General features: G+C 38.6%; 1 protein-coding gene across 3 annotated transcripts in view; it reads left to right on the top strand.

Annotated features, from left to right (window-relative positions):
• LOC150084420 (NPC intracellular cholesterol transporter 1-like) overlaps window positions 1-13,905 on the top strand; it is a 466,919-nt gene that overhangs the window by 76,223 nt on the left and 376,791 nt on the right. For 2 of the 3 annotated variants that reach the window (XM_090376057.1, XM_090376056.1), the window contains exon 6: window positions 4,588-4,722. The exons of the other annotated variant lie outside the window; for it this stretch is intronic. In XM_090376057.1, the coding sequence (XP_090232183.1) occupies window positions 4,588-4,722 (135 nt within the window). The remainder of the gene's footprint in view (window positions 1-4,587; window positions 4,723-13,905) is intronic. 3 annotated transcript variants of the gene reach the window in all.

Genomic DNA, 13,905 nt, shown 5'->3' with positions numbered 1-13,905 from the left:
GTCATCACCCTTTGCACAATTTCATCATCGTCTAAAATTTTGCATCCGACATCCATTTTGTCCATATCCAGCAAATCATTTACTACCTCCACTGAAATATTTTTAAAACCAGGAACATTCGAACATAACTGCAAAATTTCAGTTTCTTTTGGAATGGTTTCTATATCAGTTGAATATATTTCTGCCTGCAACTTATTCCAGCTTCTTTGTATTGTTTGAAATGGAACATCATTCCAGGTATCAGCAACATTGAAAATTGCATCTTTTATAGTGTAGCTTTTCCAAAATAATATCACATCTAATTTATTTCTTGCCAAAACAAGTTTTTGAATGAATATTTTGCGATAACAACGTTTCATACCCTCAATCACGCCTTGGTCCATCGATTGAATGAGAAATGTTGGGTTTGCTGGAAGAAAGTGGCATGATATTTTGCCATCTTTTTTAAATCACATATGTATATGGGATGGGTAGGCGCATTGTCCATCAGTAGCATTGCCTACTGTGATAAACCTTTTTTTGATGCCAAATGAGATTTTACACATGGTACAAATATTTTTTGAAACCAATCATGAAATATATCCTGGCTCATCCACGCATTGTTTTGTGAGAAATATTTAACTGGCAAAGCATTTAAATTAATATTTTTAAATGATCTAGGCATTTTTGGTTTTTCTATAACAACCAAAGGCAATTTTATGACTATTGCTGGCATTAGCACATACCATTATAACCATTATAGTGATGCTATCTTTTTGCATCTTATATCCCGGTGCCATATGTTCAGTCATTAAGGCCAGTGTCTTTTTAGGTAGTGCCTTCCAGTTAAGGCCAGTCTCGTTCCAGTTATATGTTTGGTCTTTAACCAAACTTCGATCAGCTGTTTCCTTCTGTAGTTTTTCACGATAAACAGAAATTGCTGTGCTATCTGCACTTAGCTTCTCACCTTGGATTGACAACTGTTGAATACCATGGCAAAAATTAAATTTGTCCAACCATCCGATTCTAGACTTGAATGAAGGATCTCCACCTAGTTTTTTATTGATACCAATGACTTTTTCGATTATTATAGGTCCTGACAATGCAATTCCTTGGCTACGTTTTCGAACAAACTATCGAAACATTGCGGTATCCAATTGTTTTGGATTTTTAGCAACCTTCGTTGTTTTATGACTTTTAGCATTACCATCAGTGGTTTCCATTTTCTACACGTTCTGTCTGCATCATTCTTTTATATCATTTACTGTTGTTCTTCCTGTTCCATAAACCAGTGCTATACTTGTAGCACTTTCACCTTTTCTTAGACAATTGATCATTTCAATTTTTTGATAATCCCAACATTACTCTCTTACATTTTTTGTCATTTCAATGGATTTACTAAATAAAAATTATTAAAATATAAAGCAAGAGGTTAAAGTACGACCGTATTCCGTGAGTTGTAAACAAAGACTGAGTAACACATGGCACCAATATCACAATGCATTACGGTGTAGTGGGTTGACTGTAAATAAGGCGATGGACAGTAGAAGTTCTGCTGCACTCTCGACTTTCTCATTGGAATCTAATGTTCCCATATTTGATAATACATTTTATTTTAAATCTTCCTTATAGTAGTTTACCTGAATCTAACCTTTTTGAATAATACTAGTCACAATCCTCCGAACTGAACTTCTTCAATTAATGGTCTGCTTAGTGATTTCTTTACATGTTGTATGTCAGTTTTCATTCAAAATGGTGTTCATGTTAGCTTAACTGGTTGGGAATTTTTGGTACGTTAATTTGAGATAGCAACAGATATGTTGTCAGTTGTTGGTAATGCTACTGCAACCTTCATGAAGCAGGTGTCCAATGAGATATAGTGCTTCAGTTCACACTATCTGCCTGAAACTCCTTTGAAGACATTTTGGACTTTTGTGGGATTCTGACCACAACATTTCAGTTTTAATATATTGCAGATCTTCAGGTGTTATTCGGGTTGACACATTTTCTTCCTTCTCTATGACATTTTTAAACCCACATGTAAATTACATGACTAAAAATTGTGGGCGAATCATGCTGCAGATGGAACCTGTAATAATTACACCAACTGAATGGCTTTAGGTAAATCCCAGTTAGAAAAACAGTGCTCATATTAAGGCCACTGAATTAAAACAAAATTTGTAAAAATGCAGCTGAAAAATAAAAATATGGTGCACTGTTCTACCATGAACGAACACTCAGTTGTTCAAATTCCATCCTTTACTGCAAGAATAGAAGTAGAAATTTTGATAGGCAAGGCCCAAGCCTTTAGAAAACATGAAGTATCTCATTGCCATTTGAAGTGGATTTAAGTACCAGTAAGACACAAGTGGGGTGTAGTGAAGCTCCAGAAAAATAAAAAAAAATGAAATCAAAACTTGACACACCCCCATGCCATTTTATGTATTTTTTTTTTTTTTATTGTTGCTTCTCTATGTATTTGCTTTTTGAGCAATTCTTTCCTAAATTATTAAAACATGCAATTGTTTTTTTATTTATTTAGAAACACTTACCTATGAACTGCTTGTGAAAACAAAGTACTACAATTGAAAATTATAGGCCAACTTAATTTTAGTATTAATAGTGACAAATGGTGCAAGAAAGCAAGCTTATACAGCATCAGCCAAAAAAAAAAAAAAAAAAAATCCAGTTTCACCTATTCATCCCCTCCAATAGTTTGTCTAGTTCTCCCTTGAATTTATCCAAACTACCCACTTTCACAACAATAGGTGGATGCATGTTTCAGCAATCAACCACCCGTTGGCTGAAGGAAAACTTCCACACATCTGTTCTGCAACCATCCTTCCCAAATTAGAATTTATGCCCCCTCATATGCAGAGTCTGAGCAAGAGGAAGAATCCCATCACCACTGAGCTTGCTCAAGCTATTCAGAGTTTTAAACACCTCATTCAGATCACCTTGTAGGTGCCTCTCCAGATGCTGCAATTTGCAGAACTGAAGCCTTTCTTGATAAGAGCAACCTTTGTTTCCCTCATCAATCTCATTGCCCTTCTGTGTACCTGTTCCATCAACTCTACATCCTTCCTAAAATGAGGCCTCCAGACCTGTATACAGTACTCAGATGTGGCCTGACCATTTCCTTATACAATGGGATAATCACCTCCATATCCTTGTTAGCAAAATTCCTGTATATCATTGACAAACCCCACAAGCTATCTTGGCAGCTTGTCTGTACTGTCTGTATGAGAACTTCATATCAGACTGCACAATTACCTCCAGGTTCTTTTCAATTTCCACTATCCTGAGGGTAGTACCATACAGTTGTTACGGTACTCTGGGATTACTACTGTATATGGGTAGCACATACAGTAGTTTTATCAGTGTTAAACTTTAATTGCCATTTCTCAGCCCACCCACCTAATTTTTCTTTAACTTGTTGCAGCAGTATACCTTCACCACTGTCATTAATCATTGTGCCAACCTTTGTATTATCTGCAAACTTAGACATTAAGCCTGATATACCCTCATCAATATCATTAATAAATACAGCAATAGGCCCAGCACTGAACTCTGTGGGACTCCGTTAATAATATTAGTCCACAAAGAGTAGTGCCCATTGATAGCCACTCTGTCTTCTCCCACTCAACCATCCCTTTATCCACAGTAGTAACTTATTCTTAATGACACTGTGCCAAATCGCACAGCAGCCTTTTATGTGCGACAATAACAAAAGCTTTCCTGAAATCCAAGTATTTCATATCAGAATTATTTTTTTGCATCCACTTCCTTTGTCACTGCATCATAGCAAACTTATGCTGTGACTGAAGTATAACTGCACTCCTGTCTAGATGGTCCTGCAGTACTTCCTTGACCAGTGACTCAATTATTTCAGAAGTTAAGCTAACAGGTCACCCACGTTGTGATTTGAGGATGCATTCACACATCTCTTACTGACAAAAACTTGCAGTTTGTGTTAAAAATTTATACTGCCAACATTAAGGTGGACATTTGTAAAGCAGAGAGAAATAGCTCCAAGTAATGCTATTTTTCTCTTATGATAGGTGTATTTAAAATTTTCATATGTATTTATGCAAATAAATATTCTGTATTATAATTTACATTGTGCATAACATTTGTATACAGTTGGATAGAATTTCCACTGACCCACTGTGCTTTTAATATTTTCAACATGGAGTTTTTTTTTTTTCCTGATATGGTCCTTGATATTTTCTGATGTTGCCTGTGTTGCAGAAGGGTTGCACACTCATACTTTATACATTATTAGGAACAAAGTTGGATATTGTCATTTTTGTTACCACACCCTGTCAACAATATTTTATATCATTGATAGGGGAATATAAAAAAAAGTGCTATGAAGTTGCAGAGAAGATGATTACTTAAACAGACCAAATATTATAACATAATTATTAGTTATCAAAGCTTTATTATATGATTTAAGACATACTTAGATGTAACTATTCATATTGTTTCAATTTGTGTTCCATTGAATTCTTAAATTGAAATTTGTTTTTGATAAAAAAAAAAAATTAGGGTGAATAATTTCATTCATTCTTTAAATTTTTTCTATTTGAAACACATCTGTTTCAGCCTCAATCAAAAGGCTAGAAAGGAGAGGTTCAGTCCAGCATCCCCTTATTCAGCTTGAACCACGATCCCTTACTGCAGTAGGAGTTGACCTTGGCTCCCTTGAGGAAGTTGATCCAATAAGAGCGAAACGTCAAAGTATGTTTTTTTTTGTGTGTGTGTGTGTGTCCTTTTTTGTTGCTTTTTGTGCTAAGCCCATGTACCTTATTATGCTTTACTTTAAAAAAAATATATCAATTTTATTTGAACTGTGTGGTGACATTTGCAGCAGTTTTAGTAATTTTATTGCAGTTGAATTGCCAATAAAGATAAGTTTATTTTATTTGAGCATGAAGTCTAGGATTTTCTAAACTCAAGCAGTTTGCTAGACCTCCAAGTATATTAAGTACTTTATTCTTTTCTTGTTTTCTCTCTCTCTCTCTCTCTCTCTCTCTCTCTCTCTCTGTCTCTCTCTCTCTCTCTCTCTCTCTCTCTCTCTCTCTCTCTCTCTCTCTCTCTCTCTCTCTCTCTCTGCAATAAGGTAGAGAGAGAATAAATAAAGCATTAGAATGAATAAAGCAATGTGTGAACTGTCTGTGTGACAGACAGTCAGTTCGCAAAGTGAATGGTTGCACCGTTTTTTGTTCTGCTGAATGTAAGTAGTAAATAATGTTCCTTCCAGTGACCAGATATCCATAAGATATAGAATCCTTGTGTCATCCCATCTAAATACAGCTTTATCATGAACAGTGTTTGTGCAAGTAAACAGATACTTTATATTTATTTTTCATGTTTTAATTTTCTTAATGTCTGTTAGTATTTGCATACTCCTGCATAACATTTGTCAACTGTGCTTATCCACAATAATTCTAGCCTAAAGCGAGGTTGGCATTTTCTTTACTTAATGAACACAACCTTTCCATTATCTCGGTCAACTTCCTGACCGCATGGCTATCGGAGCTGACAATAATGACAACATTATTGTCAGCTCCGATAGTTTACCTTCAGGGAGTTAACCTTCTTTCTTCATGTCCACTCTTTGTATAATAGTGACCTTCTTTCTTCATGTCTGCTCTTTGTATAAGGTACTGTTAAAGTATTCTGTTCAATGTTAAAATTTTCCTGTCTACAAATAGTTCTAGTGAAATCAGCAATATGCCTGTGGAAGACTCTCTATACAGTATATACCTTATATAAGGCATTATATCTCTTATATCTCTATACAGTATATAAGGCCTGTTTGAAGGAGGTGAAGCTGGACATAGCTGAGTGGTCAGGAGTGAGAGTGGTGTAGTACATACTCTTTGAGTGGACCGTGGTTCAAGCTTGTGACTGCTAAATACAGTTAACAATTATATTCGTGATTATCCTGAACTCCTCTGACCTGGTGGTCATGCTGGAATAAACACGAATATATACTGATCTGTAATGGCAAATGTGGAAACTAGCCTTGTGAAAAAATTGTTCAGGACATTCACAAATTTTTAAAATGTCAGTTATTGAAAGTGCTTTGTTTACACTCACTGCTGGAAAGTCTCTCCAAAGAGATCTTTAATTTCACCTGAGAAACCTGGATGTTGAGCTCAGAAGCCTGAGAATGCACTGTATACCGATCACTGATATTGAAAGCACTGTTCAATGCCTCAGATTAGATGACTTCAAGGATACTCCCAGAGAAATCCATAGTTCAGAAGGGATCCTTATGACTAAGTGCACTCTCACAACAGAGCAAGGTCCAAAATCCATCTCCCACATCAGTACTGCCTCACAGACTGAATGGACATATGAGCCCAAATCCTCTTTGTCTAGTTAGGCAGCAAAGAGTGTCATCACCCGGATGTAACAGAGAAAGGCAATATTCAGTTGAATCATGAAATAAACATCCTCCTGTTCCCTTTGGCCAATCTCTTGTAACGTCTGTTGCCAATCCTGAGCAGTTTAAGACATCACTATAAAAAGTGTACAAATGGAATTTGACAGCTATGAAGGTGTTATTTGGGTGCCCACTTAGTGTAAATTGCCTGAGCAAGGAAAACAAGCTATGTTAATCGATCCCAATGATAATTAAAATGAGTCAGCTACAACCTTATATGGTTATCCATTTCTCAAGCCCAAAAATTAATTTAAATGCCTTTCTCTGACACTGTAACTGATGTATAAGAATGTTAGGACAATAAGAATAAAATAGGATTACCAAGCAATTCCTGTTAGCAGACAAGTTAGATCTTGAGTATGAGCAACGGAATATAGTGATTGCAATGCTGGCAGGTTATAGGGCAGAGTTGACCTCCAGGGGAAGATGGTGTTATGTTCTTTAAAGAGGCTGCTTTCAAACTGATCAATACTAAATCCAGTGATTTCTCAAATTAGGAAGCCGTAGCCATTACACCTGTACCACTATTGATATCATTACTGAGGCAGCCAACTATGCTATAAACCACTTGCATCCCTCAGCTTACTATATCATCATTGGGAATTTCAACCTCACCCCTCAAGAACTTTATGGGCTCATGGCCCATGGTTCTTGTTGACCATTTGAAGTCAGCAAATATACAGCTACTCATTGCCTTTTTAGAGAAGAAAACCACCTTGTTCTGCTATTTTTCTTCTTAACACCTATGATTGGATTCATTGGAGAATCGCCTGAATTGGATCATCAACCAACATTAAAACACTGAATCCTCCCTTATTCCTTGATATGTCCTGAAAATGTGTAGTCTTGCTTGCTACAACATTACTAATAAATTGGGTCACTGTTGCATAATATACCTCCTCAAAGAATATCAGGATCTTGTCTCACTCCAGAGCCTGGTGGAATCTAGAAGTACATATGGCTTTTCTATTAAAGCAACACAGTTACACCAGATTTGAAAATGTACTCAACGTGGTTCTCACTGTGTCTTACGCAAGAACATGAGTGAAATTTAGCAGGGAGAAATCAAGAGCCATAACAGCACACCTCAGCATACAACTTCAGAACCCGTAGCTTTACTAGTCAGTAAAGTACTAGCCCAATGGCTAGAGCATATCACTATTTACAATATGCCTGCAGGACAGCCAAACTGTCTTCTATATCCTGACCATGAATTACAACAAGACATCCTACATTCCATCACCATCTCTACATATCAACTGATAGCAGCAATAAATTTACTTCCAGTGACTGCCACTGCTGGGGCCGACAAAGCATTACAATTTATGATAAAATGCCTTAACCTCTTTGTTTTACAATCATTCAAGTCCATCTTCAATGGAATTCTGATCACAGGAACTTTTCCTCAAGCTTGGAACAACTACCTAGTCAGATCACATCCAAAAGCTCAAGACCCCACTGTACCCACACACTTTTGGCCTTTGTCTAACCCTACAATGCTCCTAAAAAGCTGGAAAAAATTATGCTATCCATCTTAACAAATTGTATCATTGGAGATGAGTCACCACAGATCCATTATGCCATCTGAAACTGATCCGCAGTAGTGAACCTCCTTGCAACCACACAAGCTATGTTGTTAGCTTTTTGAATGGCACAAGGAATTTGCTATCACATATCTAGATATTGAAATATCTAGGTATGTGATAGTGAGTGATGGATAGAAAATCATGTTAGCACCCTCTGCTTATTTGAAGCCCATTATCTAATTAATCCAGGGTAATATCCTCTAGTCATGTAATCACTCCTCCGTGACAGGGTACTGTAGGTTGATGCCCATGGACAGTTGCACAAGAAAGTGATCTCTGCTGGTGTTCCACGGGGTGGAGTCCTACCTTTCTTGTAATTTATGGGCTATCATTGCAAATCTTGTCCAGGACATGAGAAAATCATTACATATATAGACAATATAAACCTGTTGATGCCCCAAAAAACAAACTTAATGGCTTTTACCCCTCAAACCAACCCTAACAGTAATGGATCCAGCGCTCAATGGACCTATAATATTAGCTACTCCAACTCAGATTTGGGAATAGTATTTGAACCAAAACTTCAATTTTATGCTCATGTAGACAAGCTTGCATCCAGAACAGCTTCTATTCACTGAACAGCTAAACAACACTAATTCTATGTGAAGGATCCTTAAATAACTATGAAATATATTAGAACAGTAATCTATACCCTACTCCTCTAGGTCGCTGAAGTGTGGGAATCAGCATCTACCACAATGAAGAAGCCAATCGTTTCTGCAGAATTCTGGGTCCTTAAATGGGCAAACTGGAAAGCTTGTCTCCCACCACTGGACAGAACTACAACCTTAGCTACTTCAGTGGGACTGCAACAACAACAACCCAACATTATTGTCACAGATGGCATCTCAATACGATCCATTTGAGATTTACGTTACTGGCAAATACTCAGGCCAGAATTTCAGTTAGTCTCAGTGCTCTGCATGAAGCATTGGAGACTTCATCTATCGGACCGAGTCCTCCCAAATGAAATGCTAACTGAAGTACAGTACCTCAATACTGACTTGAATAAGTTTTACACTAATAAAACCTGTAGGAAAGAAGTCTTAGCAGCTCGCTTCCATCCCAGAAGTCAATATGAGCAAGGTCCTACTCCCCCTCTATATCATCCTCCTAAGTTCTCCTTCGTGTGCTATTTTCAGTTTCAAAAAAACAAACTCAGTGATAACAGATCTGCTTGTTGCCATACTGTTGTATATGGATAAGAATGCTTTGTAGTGTGCCTACTGTGGTGTGTTTTAAAAATTAAGTGCCGTCATCTGGATAGCACTTCACATTCATCTGATGAGTGCCATCCAAGACCATGCTAAAAAAGACTTATTATTCTCCTAGTGACAAAATTTGTTCCGTGTGGATGTGAAGTCTCGCCAGGCCAATGGTTCTGTTAATCAGGGCATGTCGGTGAGCATTCACACAGACTGTATGAATACTGTTCATTCGTTTAAATATTCATTCAGCAATCACTGAATTATGACTAGCCCATCCGTAATGGACTGTGCTACATAGCTCAGTTTAAAAGGCCAAACAGCTTCATATCCTAGAACAGTGCTAATTTGCATCTAGTTTTGCAAGTCAGAGTGATAAAGTAGCAGTTCAATAGTGGTAGATAACTTTCATCAACCGGTGAAATACCACCACTTTGCTTATTGGAGGCTTGAAGTGGTGAAACCCATGTTCAGTCTCTAGAGCAAAATTTCCGTCAAATTGTACAAATTGGAGCAGTATGGTATTAAGGACAAGTTGCTACAATGGATAAAAGGGTGTTTTAGTGGGAGAAGACAGTGGTAATCAATGAGTGCTGCTCTTCGTGGACTAATGTTATTAGTGGAGTCCCCCAGGGTTCGGTGTTGGGCCCACTGTTGTTTTGTATATTTATCAGTGATATTGATGAAGGTATATCAGGCTTAATGTCAAAGTTTGCAGATGATACAAAGGTCGGCATGTTTGTTAATGACAGTAATGGCAGTATACTACTGCAACAGGAGCTAGAAAAGTTGGGCAGATGGGCTGAGAGGTGGCAACTGAAGTTTAACATTGACAAATGCAAAGTACTGCATATGAGTAGCAGTAATTCCAGAGTAACGTACCAACTGTGTGGCACTACACTTAGGGTGGTAGAAAATGAAAAAGACCTGGAAGTAATTGTGCAGTCAAATATGAAATTTTCTGAGAAGTGCAGACAGGCTGCCAGAGAAGGTAATGGGGTCTTGTCAATGATATACAGGAATTTTGCTAGCAGGGATAAGGAGGTGATTATCCCCTTTTACAAGGCAATGGTCAGCCTTGAGTACTGCCTACAGGTCGGGAGGCCTCATTTTAGGAGTGATGTAGAGTTGCTTGACCAAGTACAGAGAAGGGCAACAAGATTGGCAAGGGGAAACGAAGGGATGGTCCAAGAAAGGCTTAAGTTCTGCAAATTGCAGTGTCTGGAAACTAGCACACCTGCGAGGTGATCTGATTGAGGTGTACAAGGCCTTGGTTGGGTTGAGCAGGCTCAATTGTGAGGGGATTCTTCCTCTTGCTCAGATTATGAACCTGAAGGGGCATAAATTCAAATTGAGGAAAAACAGTTATAGAATAGATGTGCAGAAATTTGCTTTTAACTAGTGGGTTGGTTTGATTGCTGGAACAAACTTCCATCTGTTGTGGAAGTTGATAACTTAAATAAATTCAAGTAGGAATCGGACAAATGTTTAGAGGGAATGGATATGTGAAATGGTGTTTTTTTTTTTTTTTTTTGGCTGATGCTGCTTAAGCTTGCTCTCTTGCATCATAAACCTCTGGTAATGCTAATATCCCAAATGATGATGTGCTGTGTACTCAGACTCATGGGACTCCATAGAAAATGACCCAAGAGACACCCTCTCCTCACTGCTTATCATCATCAATGCTGTGGTGTCAAGAGCACTCTGATTGGACACTGGAGGTTTGAAAACAAGTGTGCTAGTTGGTTGAGCCGAAATACCTGTTGCAACTTGCCTATGGATGCCTTCGTGTGTAGCACAACCAATAAGAGTTCGTGGACCCATCATATGTTGCCTACTGTCCAGGCAGATGGTAGCAGTTGCTTAATATGGAGCGCCTTTTGCTGTCAAGAACTTGGATCTCTGGTGCATATCGACCAGCATTTCACTGGTTAGGTCTACTGGCAGCTCTAACGAGGCCGCATATACCCAACCATGTTGGATTTTTTCCTGAACAATAACAGGATCTTCCAAGACAATGTACTGTGTCATTGGGCTCACACTGTGTACAAGTTGTGTGAGGACCACAGTGAAGATACCTTCCACCTTGATTGACCTCCAAATTTGCCTGACCTCAGTCCAATTGAACACCTGTGGGATGTTTTGGAATGGGAAGCAAGGCATAAGGACACGCAAACATCATCTTTTCTGACACTGTGTTAAAGCCTTGAAGGCAGCATGGCTGCTGATCCATACGGGTGTCTTCAGATATATCGTGGAGTCTATGCCTAAGCTAGTAGTAGTAGTGGCATGTGATGCAAGAAAGCAAGTGTATGAGCTTATGCAGCATCAGCCAAAAAAAAATAAAATAAAAAATCACACCATTCCCTCGAAATGCCTGTCCAGGTCCTCCTTAAATTTATTTAACCTATCAACTTCCACGATAGATGGAAGTTTGTTCCAGCAATTAACCACCTGCTGGCTAAAGGCAAATTTCCGCACATCTATTTTACATCTGTCTATTCTTAATTTGAATTTGTGCCCCCTTAATTTGAATTTGTGCCCCCTTGTAATCTGAACAAGTGGAAGAATCCCATCAGAATTCAGCGTGCTCAACCCATTCAAGGCCTTGTACACCTCAATCAGATAACCTCGCAGGTGCCTAGTCTCCAGCCACTGCAATTTGCAGAACTTAAGCCTCTCTTGGTAAGAGGATCCCTTCATTCCCCTCATTAATCTTGTTGCCCTTCTCTGTACATGCTCAAGCAAATCTACATCCTTCCTAAAATGAGGCCTTCTGACCTGTACGCAGTACTCAAGGAGTGTCCTGATCCCTTCACAGGATCCCTTCATTCCCCTCATTAATCTTGTTGCCCTTCTCTGTACATGCTCAAGCAAATCTACATCCTTCCTAAAATGAGGCCTTCTGACCTGTACGCAGTACTCAAGGAGTGTCCTGACCATTGTCTTATACAGAGGGACAATCACCTCCTTTTCCCTGCTAGCAAAATTCCTATATATCATTGACAAAACCTCATGACCTGCCCTGGCAGCCTGTCTGCATTGCTCAGAAAACTTCATATCTGACTGCACAATTACTCCCAGGTCTTTCATTTTCTACCACCTTAAGTGTAGTACCACACAGTTGGTATGTTTCTCTGGGGTTACTTCTACTCATATGCAGTACTTCGCATTTGGCAAGGTTAAACTTCAGTTGTCACTTCTTAGCCCATCTGCCCAAATTAACTAGATCCTGTTGCAGTAGCACACTGTCATTAACAACCCTGCCAACTTTGTATCATCTGCAAACTTCGACATTAAGCCTGATATACCTTCATCAATATCATTGATAATTATACAAAAGAACAGAGGACCCAACACCGAACCCTGTAGGACTCCACTAATAACATTAGTCCACGAAGAGCAGCACCCATTAATTACCACCTTCTGTCTTCTCCCACTGAACCACCCTTTTATCCCTTGTAGCAACTTACCCTTAATACCATTCTGCTCCAGTACAATAGTTTCCATGCGTAACAGTGTCAAAAGCTTTCCTGAAATCCAAATATATGATATCAAAATTATTTTTTGCATCCAGTTCCTTTGTAACCACATCATAATATCCTATCAGATTTGTCAGACAAGACTTTCCCTTAACAAACCCATGCTGTGTCTGAATTATTTCTGCAGTCTTGTCTAGATGATCCTGCAATGCATCTTTAACCAGCGACTCCATTATTTTACCCGGAACAGAAATTAAACTAACTGGTCTGTAATTACTCATGTCACCCTTCGATCCCCCTTTGTGAATTGGGGATACATTTTCACATCTCCAGTCTGTGGGGACCTCCCCTGAGTCCAAGGATGCTCTCATAATTATGGCTAAGGGTTTGCTTAGTTGCTTTGCCACCTCCTCTAATATAACTGGATATAAGTGGCTGTTATCCATAGAAATGGGGGGCCCAGCATGGTATTAGGGAGGGGATCATAATTCAATTATCACTGTGTGTGTAGAATATTATTATTATTATTATTATTAGCCATATGGTGGAAGGAAACCTGAACCTTGTGCTACACCAGCAAAAAAAAATTCCTGAGTTACCCTGAGAGAGAGAGAGAGAGAGAGAGAGAGAGAGAGAGAGAGAGAGAGAGAGAGAGAGAGAGAGAGAGAGACAAAAATAGAAAGGAATCATCAAGAAAGAGAAGAATGATGATATCCAGCTCAGGACCCTGGGTATGCCAAGCCCATACTCACCAGATTTGAGCCTCCAGGGTTTATGGCAAATTATGCAAGAAAGCAAGCTTAGGTAGCATTAGCCAAAAACGAAAAAAATAATAAACTCTACACACTACTCCCATCTATGCCCTCCAAAAATTTGTCTAGTTCTTCCTTGAATTTATTCAAACCATCCACTTCCACAACAGCAACAGATGGAAACCTGACCAACAATCAACTACAAGCTGGCTGAAGGCAAACTTCCACACATCGATCCTGCAACCATCCTTCCTCAACTTAAATTTATGCCATCCATGTGTAATCTCAGCAAGAGGAAGAATGCCATTCATATTCAGCTTACTCAATCCATTCAAAGCCTTAGACACCTCAAATGATTGCCCTACAAGTGCCTGGTCTCCATTAGCTGCAATTTGCTGAACTGAAGCCTTTTCAGGTAAGAGCACTGTTTTGTATCCTTCATTA

The sequence above is a fragment of the Mastigoproctus giganteus genome, chromosome 6 (genome assembly GCF_048544385.1).
Source record: "Mastigoproctus giganteus isolate SK-2022 chromosome 6, ASM4854438v1, whole genome shotgun sequence".
NCBI classification, from domain to species: domain Eukaryota; kingdom Metazoa; phylum Arthropoda; class Arachnida; order Uropygi; family Thelyphonidae; genus Mastigoproctus; species Mastigoproctus giganteus.
The sequence above is the reverse complement of the archived record's forward strand: the minus strand, read 5'-3'. Positions and strand labels throughout refer to the sequence as shown.